The sequence below is a fragment of the Rhinichthys klamathensis genome, unplaced genomic scaffold (assembly GCF_029890125.1).
Source record: "Rhinichthys klamathensis goyatoka isolate OS25496 unplaced genomic scaffold, OSU_Roscu_1.1 h1tg000020l_1, whole genome shotgun sequence".
NCBI lineage: Eukaryota > Metazoa > Chordata > Actinopteri > Cypriniformes > Leuciscidae > Rhinichthys > Rhinichthys klamathensis.
Genome location: NW_026606571.1, coordinates 171,318 through 184,743, shown reverse-complemented (window position 1 = coordinate 184,743; position 13,426 = coordinate 171,318). Strand labels below are relative to the sequence as shown.

Below are 13,426 nucleotides of genomic sequence, written 5' to 3'. Positions count from 1 at the left end.
TCATTGTTTAATGTAAATACTGTCTGTGTAGTAGTGGGCGGAGCTAGTGAAAATAGTATTAAATAAATACTTACTGTAAATAGACAAGTTATATGTGTAGATAGACAAAACACTTTACAGCCTGCTGGAAATTCAACTTAGATATAATCATGTAAGTTTGTCCTTTCTTTCTGCATCCTTTTGTTTTTACTGTCAACATGCAGTTGGTGTCAGTGTGACTGGTATGACTAGATGACATGACATGATTTCTTTTTTTTTTTTTTTGATGATCATAGGCCTACAATAACTAAGATTAGTCTGAACACATGCAATATTGGCATTAAATGTCAAAAACACAAGTGTCAGTCTTGTTTGGATCCATGCATTGAGCACTCTTTACTCATCTTTGGTCTATTTTTGTTTCTGTCCGTGTGTTTCTTTTCTTCCTTTATGTAGGGTAAAGCTGGAAAGTTGACTTTCCTGAAAATCTGCTTAACCCGACTGACTGACTGGCTGACTGAAAGGGTTCCCTAAAGATGTTAATCACCAAACTGAAGTTGTCTGCACATACTAACATGTTAGAATAACAAATGTTTCATGCATTATAATAAAAAGGAGTGTGGGTTCAATCTTCAGCTGGCATGTCACGTGACCTGTCAGTAGCTGGCAGTCTGCCTTTGGCAAGCTCCAGAAACCATTGATTTTTGGCTGTTTTTGTGTTTTGTGCCTTTGTCGATAATTATTCTTAATCTTGCATGTAATATTTTGTATGACATACCATAATGTATATTAATTTAGACATTAACTGCAATGGGAAAGACACAATGTATATCCCCCTCAATAAGAAACCAGTCTGTTCTGTAATATTATTTTAATAAGCGTGTACTTCAGAACAGTTCCTTGTAACCCCCAGCAGGTGGAGACAGTGGCTTAGACAAAAATAAATACACCTGATAATGTTTTTGCTACATCTAATTGTCATAATAAGTCAAATTATTCAAGTTTTTACCAGTTTTCAAGATTATTATTCAATATCGTTTATTTGTTCCTTTCAGGCACCATTCATGTGTTCCCTTAGTTTCAACTTGTCATTTGCACAACATGGTTGTGAGGGGTTCAAAAGGGAAAAAGGAATGTAGCATGAATCATTTGATGACAACCAGCTACTTTGTCAAATGTGACAATGTGACATCATCCATTTTGTGTCAAAAGAAACATGCATACATCTTCATTTAGAAATTTTCTACATACAGTGATGCATCTTGGCAGCTTTCTTCATAATTATAGTTTACAGTGTTGTTTTGGAGTTGCTAGAGGGAATCCAGCTGGGTAGATGATGTCTAAATTGAAAGCAGCTGCTTTATTTGGTCCCAGTTATGCATGTGACCGTGCATGTAAACAGATTCTGTGCAGATGTCCTTGTTATATTGGATGGAGAAAACTCTGAATGGCTGAACAGAAAGAGATGACAAGTGATCAGTCTTTTTTTTCTGAGGGAAACTTCTTTTCATTAGGTTACTGCTAATGGATCTATTGCTTATGGCCAGAAAACCACATTATCACATGATGTTTAAATGCTTTTTGATGCACTTGTTTGAGTCAGTTTATGTCCAAGGATAAGCAGTCTTGGACTATCTCTGATGGCTTCACAGTTTTGTAGATGTATAATTTCCTATTTCGTTTTTAGGGTAAGGAGACCAATATTATATGATAATACTGTACGATGATTTAGATATTGAAAGCTGGGCTGAAGAGATTACCAAGAGAAATTTTACAAATATCTGAACTAATCAAATATGATGTAACTGGAAGTTCACATTGTCAATAGAAAGACTTGGGCCAATTTCAAATCATAAGAATAACCAACTGGACATCTTTCAGCAGAGAGTTTTCAGAGTCTCATAAGTTTTGCATCATTAGGTGGTGCTACTGCCACAAAGTGATCTAAACCAGAGATAATTTGGCTATTAGAGACATTGGAAGAACAGACCCTGTTGTGTTGAAGTGTTTAAGATGCAATTATACAGATAAATACTCATGAACAGGCATCATAATCAAAACTGAAATGATAACTTTGGTGTGATTTAACGGTTTTACAAAACTGTCTTAAAATAAACAATAAAAAAAGTTTTATTTTTTTTTAAATGACCAAACTGTAGCCAAATTGTTTCTTTCTTTATCTTTATATTAAGTAAAGATCATGTTTATGAATATATTTTGTAAATTTCCTACCGTAAACATTTATTTTTGTGAGTGAATGCAGCCGTGAACATAAATGGACAAGTTTAATCTTCTCAATGTTTCGATTTTTTTTTTGCATCCTCACATTCCAGATTTTCAAATAGTTCAAATAATTTTTCAAATAGTATCTCGTCCAAATGATATCCTTACAAATCTTAATTAAACAAAATTGACCAATGTGACTCGTTTTGTGGTCCAGACCGTCCAGGGTCACATAGCTAAACATCCCTAAAAAATAACGATCCTTTATTAAAAAAAAGACCCACTTCATCCGTATTCACACTTGGTGTCATAAGCAAAAAGACAAATAGGTACGAGGTACAGTGTTTTATTAAATATTTTGCGTTATTACATATTTTATAGTAGCCTGCTACAATAGCGATGAATACGCTTATTTGCGTATTAAAAACATCTGGTAAAGTCACAGTACATATGTTGTGTATTTTCATTTAATTAAAATAAGAATAAAAATGTAGTTTGTATCACATGTAGCCAAATATTTCCCGTTAGTAGAGGCGTCTAGCTGTAAGATCCCGCTCCTGGAGTTCCATTCCGCCTTTTATACCAGGCGCTGATAGGCTGTGTCTCAAATCCTTGTGAGCTGCCTACCTAGACACCATATTTGCGTCATAGTTCTGGGACGTTCCGGGACGCTTTCCGCGTCAGCTGAGAAGAGCTCACTATGCTGTCTAGCTAGGCAGCTTACTATGATTTGAAACAAAGCCATTGTCAGCAGTTCAACATTATCGCGCTGAAGTGATCCGCTAGGCAGTGCATGCTGAACTTTCTGCTTGTCCATTGGAAAGTAGGACCAAGAGAACAAAACGGATATTCACAAGTCAACCATCAGTTTCTCTTGGTTGTATCTCACAAGCACTCAACAGCAGACGGGTTTTTTCTTTCTTTTCTTTTTTTTTTTGGCAAATGAAGTCCCACCAAGCGTGGGACGGAGAAGCGACGGCGGCCTTGCTTGCTGTAGCCTAAAAGAAACGCTTGAAAGTTTTGCGAAGACATTTCCCAGTGGCTTCAAGTGACGGACTTTGATTTTCCCAGCGGCGTGTTTGGAGTCGTGCTGGGTTGGCAGAAATGGGGACGCGGATACGTGCCCATAAACTCACTCTTTTTATTATCCCTTTGATATTTACGTCGCATCTGTTCAATGTAAGTGATTCATCTGCATTTTTATACACTTAATATAACTCTCTGTGCTGCTTTTGTGTAACAACAGGTAACTGTATCAATGGAAATGCACGCAAAAAGTTACTTAGCAAAACTTTGCGTCGTAATATAATCCACTTATTTCTAACTCGATTCTTTTTGCAGCATTTAGTAGCCTACGCTGCGAATTGTATCATGTGAAAGTTATGCTGAGTTGCATTGATGTCTTATACGAATATCTAAAGCTCGACTCAAGTGTAGCTAGCTTGTGTGTTCTAGTCCTGGTCTAATTTTATCCATAGAAACGAGCTATTCATAGTTGGTCTCACTGGCGTCTTGCGTGTCTGAATACTTGATCAACTTTATTTGTCATTTGACACTCATTGATTTAGACCACTTTATATCAATACTCTATACTCTTCATACATCACATAAAAGCACAACTTCTACATAGACTTGCTTATTGACTCAATGTTTGTGCTGGGCACTCACACAGAAATTGGCACCTTTGTGAAAACTGTCTTTGAATTCTTGCTTTCATTATGACTGTGCAGTAAATTGGCATTTAACAGGAGTAATATTCAAGAAAAGTTTGATTAAATATATTACAATAAAATAAAATAAAGTGGCTGAAGGAGGCAAAGCAGCCAATCAAATCATTGGCTATGAGATAATAATTTAATGTGAAAAACGAATAGCCTACCTACATCTCAAATTTCTTGGTACCTGTAATACTGTACCACTTCCAGCCTGCTGGTAGATTCATTTCGACTTTATTGCTAATGTAGGTGGAGAGTGACTGGGAGTCGGAGATACTGACTGAATTGATCTGTTGGAAATGGAATAGCATGTGAAATTACCTTAACACCACATAGTCAGTTTTTAGGGTATGCTGCTCTATTTTGCATAAAGTTACTATTGTTAGTCTGGTTCTTGTAAAGCATAAGAAAATGTACATTCGCTGACCAAAAATCACCACCCCTCCTGTACGTTTTGGAGTCAGTTTAACTAGTTAGCTGAAATTAGTGATGTCTTGGAACGCCTTTGATGTTGAATCCTTCAAAAAATCCTCTGGATCACATGCTAACGGAAAGTCTTGTCATGTATAACTTCAGATTCTTTAAATCCTGCATACCATGTATAATCCCTCTCTTATCATTCAGACACTGGTGAACATGAGCCTCTCTCAGTTTACTGATGTGTAGCAGGGCCCCATTGCCTTTGCTAATTTGAGATCTTTGCTGCTTTGTTTCAGGGACAACTGTGTCAGTTGCAGTATAATTGAATTAAATGGAATTAACGCCATGTGTTTTTTCCATTACAAGCTTGCCTAAGATTTGATAAAGAGTTCAGTTGAACAGTCTGGGGTTCAGTTGCCACCGGCATCCCTGGTGTCCTACTGGAATTTCAGGGTCATAAGTATCAATCAGCACTGACAAAACCCCAATAAAAGCACTTTATTACCTTTTAGTTTACTGACACAATCAAGTGCTCCCTCCCTGCTGTTAACTATCAATGGTCTGGTAATTGAGAGATGATCCTTTGCTATTTATTGACACATGTAATTTTTGGGTTAAACTGGCTATTTGTGAGGTCGTTGAAGTTTTGTGATGATAAAGAGTTGCAAGTGGGTTCACGCCCAGTGTCAATCCTTTTGCTTTTAGCTTGTTTGACCTTTTTTGAGATGAAGAAGAAAAAAAAGGAAACTCTTTTGAGAGAAGTAAACCTGCAGTTATCGATTAACAAAGTTTCAGTGCACTCAAGCAAATCAGGTTTTTGTTAGTTTGAAACGGTGTTTATTGTAAGTTCTACTTAATACCAAACCCTTGGTTTAAAGAGATGGTTCACCCAAAAATAAAGATTCTGTCAGAATTTACTCGTTCCAAACATATGGCTTTTTTTATTCTGTGGAATACAAAAGATGATATTTAGAAAAAATATTTCAGTGTTTTTGGACCCCATTGACTCTTATTATATGGACAAAAACAGTCGAAACATTCTTCAAAGTATCTTTTTTTGTTGAAAACTACATGAGGGTGAGTAAGTAGTGACAGAATCTTAATTTTTGTGCGAGCTATCACTTTTATAGGCAGATTGTTATTATTAGCTCTGTTTTCGACTCTACAAAGCCTTTTAAGTGTTCGAGTTTGTCCCGTGACATCCAGCGTTACAATGTGCTATTTTATTTTGAGATGGTTCTCTTATTAGAGACTCACAAATATACTCTGACTTCATCTAGGTAGGAGTTTAAAGTAGTTCTGGATTCCTGTGGATATATACAGTTAACTGCTCCAGACTGTAGTTACACGCTCAGTTCTGTTACGTCTTTCACCGTCTTGGCCTCCCAAGTATGTCCACGTTTACTGTATCTTATGTAATATCTAGATATAGTCCAGCCATCCTAGTCAATTTAACACCCACACAGTCTTCCAAGTAAGCACAGAGGAATATAGTGCACAGCACTGAGATAACTGGGCCCGTGTTCAATGAGATTTTGAGGACAGGAGATTATTAATGGTCTCAGTGTGTGCTTTTATATATCTCGTTTGTGAGCTGCTTGTCAACCTATTATGGTCTTTTACATTCAGCAAATGCTTGGTACTTAAATGAATTGCAGTAAAATCACACGCTTTGAAATGGTATTTATGGCAATTTAGAAAAATATATGCTAGTATAATCTGAGATCTCTCAGGGCTCTTAGACGCTTGTTTACACTCGGCAGGTTTTGTTCGATTAAAGCGAACTCTGGTGCAATTGCTCTGTTTGTGCGGTTCATTTGAACAGTTCAGTGTGAATGCTGCCCTCCGAACCCTGGTGCGGACCAAACAAGCAGAGACCCCTGAGAAGTTGGGTCTCGGGCCGCTTCCAAGCGAACTCTGGTGTGGTTCGACTGAAATATGAACGCAACACGGCGTCAGAAACGCTGTGTCCTTGCAGCAGATCTTTGTTTGTGTGAAACGGAGGAATTCCTGCCGTTGTTTTGACTTTTATGAACACTTCACAAGTTTTCAGCAGGTCACAATGCCATCATGCACATAACAACCACATTTAGCCTAGCAGCACACAGCATTGGTTTGGATGTTCGGTAAGTTCCGTCGCAAATTTTTTTATTTTTTTTAATCTTTAGGTTCGGTTTAAAAAATGACAATGTGAACGCTAAGCGAACTAGGACTAAATGTATTATTTTCTTTTTTTGGTCCAGACCAAAAGAACCAAGAAAACCAAACTACAAGTGTGAACACATCTTTAGATTTACATTTATGCATTTGACAGAAGCTTTAATACAAAGTGATTTGTTTTACATGTTTATTATTAGTGCATGCATTTCTTGTTTTTCAGTAAACACAATACGGTAAAATGGTCTGTCACTATCTTTTCATCACAACTTTAAGTTAATTTTCACTGAGAATTTTTCAGTCACTTAGTTTGGTTTGTCCTCTGGCTCTTGTCGTAAATGGTATGGATAATTTATTGAAGTTGCTGAATGTAAACTTATTGGCACATCTGGAGAACAGCCTGTGCTGCTGTTATTTATTCTGTTGTGAAGTGTGACTTCAGTTTGGATTGGGGTCAAAGTGGTTAGAACAGGATTTTTATGTGCTGATGTATTGACTGGAGATTTAGAAATCCCTCTTTTTTTGTATTGTTTTGTATTATAAATGTTTCATTTTAAAAAGTACAATCAAAATGTTGGTCCTTTGAATTCAATTTGCTAAGGAGTGTTCCCACCCATATCTGTGATCTACTTGCACACATAAATCCCCCCCCCACACCCTTCCGCTTCGTCTGCAGGTAACCTGTGGTACATCACTGTGGGAATCTTCATCTCTCATTCGCCAGCTGTCTGTGATAGAGGAGGAGGCAGACTCCAAACACAGCTGCAGTTCAGCTGGTATTGTAACCCTTGCAAGTGCAGACATGAGTGCTCATTGTGCGGCTTGATGCTTCATAAGAGGCGCCCTTATTCTGACCGCCTATACCCATAAATGCAAATTTAAGTTCTTTTCTTGATCAGTTATGTCCCACTTTCCCATGCTATGTCAAAACCAATAGCGTCTCAACAAGAAGTGCTTGATATATTGCTGCCATTTCAGTGCACGATTTGTTAGATGACTTGGTTGTCGAAAAACGGTCACCTTCAGAAATGATGATTCAGTTTCCAGAGAATATGCATGATAAATTGCACTGCAAGTGAAGCACTGCATCTAAACTCCTGTGCTAATTACATAGTTTTGTTTTTGCTGAAGTGCTAAATAGTGTCTCAGACCCCCGAAAGACTTTATATTTGTCTGTCTCTGCAAAATTGACATTTTTTTAGACTTGTATGGGAACAACCTGAATGTCTCTCTTATTGCCTAGCTAGTGCATGACTCATGTATTGTTATGCATAATAATGATATTAGAGATTTTTTAAAATGTAATTATTGTTATTTTTTATATTAATATTTAATTGTTCATTCTCATTTACCTTATTTTTACATTTAGATTGCTATCATCTAACACGGAAAGTAAATAATTTACTAATAAATGTTGTATGTAATCTTAAAGGGCAGGCCCCCTGAAATAAAAATGTAAGTTTTTTTTTTAGCTTTTAGTATGAACATGTTAACCTTAAAGTTATGAATAAGCTGGTGTGTTCAAAAACAATGACAAAATTCGCATTTAGGAGATATAAACATTCAAAACTTAGTCCCTCACTTCCGCTAAAATGGATCACAGATTTTTATGACATCACCGCGCAGACTTCAGCTTCTCATCACATATTTTGTCCAATCAAATGCTCTCTAGAATCTAAAGCGTCCCCTAAAGCGGTATAAATACCACCTGGCCAAAGCGACCATTGACACGTCACGAAGCAATATGGGTTGGAGATGTGTGTTCGGTTGCTCAAACGCTCGAGTTTTATTCCGTTTTCCAAATGTACGTTGGTTAAGAATGAAATGGTTAGAATTTATTCACACCTCTACTATTGAATCCAACGTATCATCAGCGCTCGGATTCGTTTCCATGGTGCTGTCAAGTAAGACTTGCAGTCTGTGAGGTAAACTAAACGCTATTGGCTATTTGAAAAGGGGGAGGAGCCATTCAATATGTCCCGCCTTAGCTTCCTGTTTCAGTGGAAATTGTCAACGCATCATATAAAGCTGCGCATTCCAAGGCACTTCAGTGAGCCTTTAAGCAAATCTCAAAGTTAATATCCATTTTTCAATATTTTATTACATATTTTCATTATACAGTACATTATAATGTTTTGATGCCCAAATTCACTTGTTGCATTTAAAACAAATAAGTCTTTCGTTTTTTCTACATTTATTTTGACAAAGTATATAATTTTAATATCAGCGATTTATCTGCCATTAGCAATAACATGAAAATAATAAATTTACTGTATCCAGAATTCTAATATTCCTCCATCCCTATTTTTTTAAGTCTACAGTATGCCTACATTATATCTGCAATAAGTATAAGTGCACTGGTCTTCTGTATCATCAGTATAGCATCCGTATGATATCAACATTTCCATATCACTCAATACAGATGGCTTTTGTCAGTGCTTGCTGTAAGTTGTAAAGAGTATCTTGTGAAAACAGCGTGTGAATGAAGTTCTCAGCGGAGACCTCATCTTCCATTAATCTACGACAAGCCTCGGCCTGCCCCAGAAAGGCGCTACTTTTTCCGAGCCTCCTGCAACCCCCATAGGATATGAGTTCTCCCAGGCTGTTATTACACCACTGAGATCATGTTGAGAAAGAAAAAAGAATTTCAGTGCCCTCAGGTCACAGTATGTCACAGAGCGAAAGGAAAATAAAAACGAGAAGATAGACGAAGGAGCACTTGATTTTGTAAACGTTCCTTTTATCATTTTACAAGAAAAGAGCCAAAAAGATAAATCTCATCTTTGGGGTATTTTATGTTCACCAAAAACCAGACATAACAAAGACTTGCTTTGCAGTGTTTAACCAAAACAAAAGCGTAAAGGTGGGTCTAAGTGACATTTTAACAAGAGCCATTGACCTAGTGTACTCTGGATACGTTGATTGAGTGCGCTGTTGGTGATGTACTTCCTCTTGAAGTGGTTGCCAGGGTCTGTCATGTTTTGCCGTGCTGCTATTGGCTCCTTTGAGTATTTGGGCCTCTATTCAGTATATCTGCCACCTTCTCTACACCACTCTGCTCGCTGGGTTCAACCGGAGAGGCCACAGATAAAACTAGACGAGCCACCCAGGAGGCTGATGTACATTAGCATGTCAACAGCTCCTCTACAGGAGCCGGGCACTTCTGGCTCTTGGCTGTTGGCAAGCAGTGCTTCTCTTTGTCATTCAGATGAGAGTCGAGATGTGAGGTAATTCTTGTGTTGGCTTACGGGTGAGGGTGTGTCTATAAAAAGATTAAATCTCACCTGACCAAATACTTGCCGGTAATATTTCATTGTGTTTCTTTTGGCAGATTGGCAATTGACATTTGACACAAGTCCTCTGTGAAGGACTTTACAGTTCCTGGTTCCCTTCAATGTGTGCTCTGTGATAAGAGAGGAAATCTGCACGGCCAAAAGTGGCAGTAACACCGATTTCAGTGAATCTCTATTGCAACTTTGCTGACTCATCATCCTGCCAGGGAAATAAATTCAAAATTATCTATGAGAGGCAAAAGCCCTTTCCCAATAGCAAAGTTTTCTCAGGCTTTCCTGTGAGTCGTTTCTGTACTATGGGGACACAGAAGCAATATTAGAATCTAAGATCATAATTAATTAATCTAATTTGAAAATGCTTTGTAAGCTGTGTATTTGCATTGTTTTTATATCCTCTTATCTTTTTCTATACAACACTTTGGTTCCACTTGTGGTGTTGAAAGTGCTCTATAAATAGTTATTTATAACTTATATCTTATACATTAACATTGATTTGTAAAATGATGTAAAATAAGAAATGCATAGGTCTCGGTATAGGTCCCTAAAAAATATATATTTTTTGCTTTCATTGAGTATGCTCTCTAAAACATTCTCAAATCAAGCTGTATAATTCAGAAAAATATTCTTTCTTTCATTTTTATTTTTATTATTATTAATTTTGAATTGAGAAATGTTAATTTTTAAATTTATCTTCAGTCAAATTTATTTGTGGTTTCACTAATGGACTTTTTGACCCCCCTTCACAATCATATCACAGTTCTGCTTTAATTCTGTACTGCTTTTATAAACATAGTTCCAATGTTAAAGAAGATAAATGAAATGTAAAACGATGTATCCATATAATGTCAGGTGCAAATACAAGTGTGAGGCAGTTGGTTGAAGCAATCCTTGCGTTTGCATTAGCACGCTCAGAATAGTATCAGGCATACCTGGTACCAAGCTATAAGAGCAAACATGTTTAAACTGGAATAATGAAATTACTTGAGAGCCACCTGCTCTTGATGGTGCTAAAACCACATCCCACAATGCAAACTTCTCATAACCTTCAGATCTCACATTTATATTTCCATGACCAGAAGTTTCAGTGCTTTGCTGCAATGTTTTCCATGTAGGAACTTTGCCTCTGATGGTTTCAGCCCATATCTTTTATGCCAAAGTCCTCTAATGGAAAAATCACAATCCCACTACAATCCCACTCTTAAACCTGTTAAAGCAGACCACTGTGTTTACTCAAGGCGTGTTATGATTGGTACAGATACCACAGGCCTTCAGCTATGTGCTCTTATCCAATGGCAAGGGAGTAGCTGACAGTTTGCTTTTGCTCACTTTATTTGAACCTCAAAAATTTTCTGATTTATCTATCCCTTCCTATATCCATTACAACCACTTTGAGCTCCTATATGATCATTGTTTACAGTGTTTTTGACCTACTCACATGTGTATTGAATGCTGGCATGAACAGTGGGAAAGAAACCTGAGCTATTGTCTGATATAGGAGGAATGTGAATCCTGTGTGGTTAAGTGCTTTGGCAGAATTAAATTACCGCAACACATCAGTTTGGCCTCTGTTGTGGCCAGAGGTCGAATTTTACTTTAGCTAGCCTATGTTTGTTATTTTTCTAATATGTCAGGGGAATGTCCTTAATCACTAATCAAAGAAATATCATACCTTCTGTTCTCTTCTTTTTAAAGAAATTCAAAAGATGTTTGAACCGTTCTCCTGGCCATTTTGAACAAGCGTGAAAAATGCCGAAAGCTTGATTGACTGTGCGCAGCGCATTACAATGTTGTGTTCTGATTGGTCAATCGTTGTTATTTATAGTTTGTAAATTATCATATAGAGAATTTTAAAATTTCATTTACACTCACCTAAAGGATTATTAGGAACACCTGTTCAATTTCTCATTAATTCAATTATCTAATCAACCAATCACATGGCAGTTGCTTCAATGCATTTAGGGATGTGGTCCTGGTCAAGACAATCTCCTGAACTCCAAACTGAATGTCAGAATGGGAAAGAAAGGTTGATTTAAACAATTTTGAGCATGGCATGGTTATTGGTGCCAGACGGGCCGGTCTGAGTATTTCACAATCTGCTCAGTTACTGGGATTTTCACGCACAACCATTTCTAGGGTTTACAAAGAATGGTGTGAAAAGGGAAAAACATCCAGTATGCGGCAGTCCTGTGGGCGAAACTGCCTTGTTGATGCTAGAGGTCAGAGGAGAATGGGCCGACTGATTCAAGCTGATAGAAGAGCAACTTTGACTGAAATAACCGCTCGTTACAACCGAGGTATGCAGCAAAGCATTTGTGAAGCCACAACACGCACAACCTTGAGGCGAATGGGCTACAACAGCAGAAGACCCCACCGGGTACCACTCATCTCCACTACAAATAGGAAAAAGAGGCTACAATTTGCAAGAGCTCACCAAAATTGGACAGTTGAAGACTGGAAAAATGTTGCCTGGTCTGATGAGTCTCGATTTCTGTTGAGACATTCAGAAGATGGTAGAGTCAGAATTTGGCGTAAACAGAATGAGAACATGGATCCATCATGCCTTGTTACCACTGTGCAGGCTGGTGGTGGTGGTGTAATGATGTGGGAATGTTTTCTGTTTTCTTGGCACACTTTAGGCCCTTTAGTGCCAATTGGGCATCGTTTAAATGCCACGGCCTACCTGAGCATTGTTTCTGACCATGTCCATCCCTTTATGGCCACCATGTACCCATCCTCTGATGGCTACTTCCAGCAGGATAATGCACCATGTCACAAAGCTCGAATCATTTCAAATTGGTTTCTTGAACATGACAATGAGTTCACTGTACTAAAAGGGCCCCCACAGTCACCAGATCTCAACCCAATAGAGCATCTTTGGGATGCGGTGGAACGGGAGCTTCGTGCGCTGGATGTGCATCCCACAAATCTCCATCAACTGCAAGATGCTATCCTATCAATATGGGCCAACATTTCTAAAGAATGCTTTCAGCACCTTGTTGAATCAATGCCACGTAGAATTAAGGCAGTTCTGAAGGCGAAAGGGGGTCAACCACAGTATTAGTATGGTGTTCCTAATAATCCTTTAGGTGAGTGTATGTTAGTACATACGTTTTACATAATACACAACACTGTTAATCTAATGGGGATGGTAAGGGTGGTTTTACAGAAGAGAAGCTTTTCCCTCGCATTCCCCTGCAAAACAAACCCTGGTCATGCCCATTAACTGCTTTCTATACCCCATTTTAAAGGTATAATCAATTTTCAATATTGTTTGCACTTTTGTGTTTTGTTACAATTGTAGCTCATGCAAGTTAATTACTTGTGCATGAATTGATCATTATGTATTATGATAGTGTTAGAACCAAGACAAAATATTTTTTTTGACTCATCATTAATGATGAATGATTGATGATCCATGTCTCGTGGACATGGACATCTTCAAAAACAGTACCGGTATAATGCATTCTTTATTATGCATGCATGTTCTTCGTTTGAAATTGAATGTTTGTGGTTTTCAGACTAAACTGGCCTAGGCCAATTTTCCCTCCACCCACACATCATGACCTAAAGCCGGGGACACACTTAACAACTGTAAGGCCGATTAAGAATGTAATTTGATACTTACGACTGTTCACTGTT

General features: G+C 37.7%; 1 protein-coding gene across 17 annotated transcripts in view; it reads left to right on the top strand.

Moving 5' to 3' along the window:
- The first annotated feature begins 2,924 nt into the window (after positions 1-2,924).
- The window catches only part of hspg2 (heparan sulfate proteoglycan 2), a 121,955-nt gene continuing 111,453 nt past the window's right edge, over positions 2,925-13,426 (top strand). For 11 of the 17 annotated variants that reach the window (XM_056238539.1, XM_056238530.1, XM_056238524.1 and 8 more), the window contains exon 1: positions 2,925-3,381. In XM_056238539.1, the coding sequence (XP_056094514.1) occupies positions 3,307-3,381 (75 nt within the window). In that variant the 5' untranslated portion in view covers positions 2,925-3,306. The remainder of the gene's footprint in view (positions 3,382-13,426) is intronic. The other 6 variants (XM_056238589.1, XM_056238573.1, XM_056238546.1 and 3 more) reach the window with 3 other exon arrangements.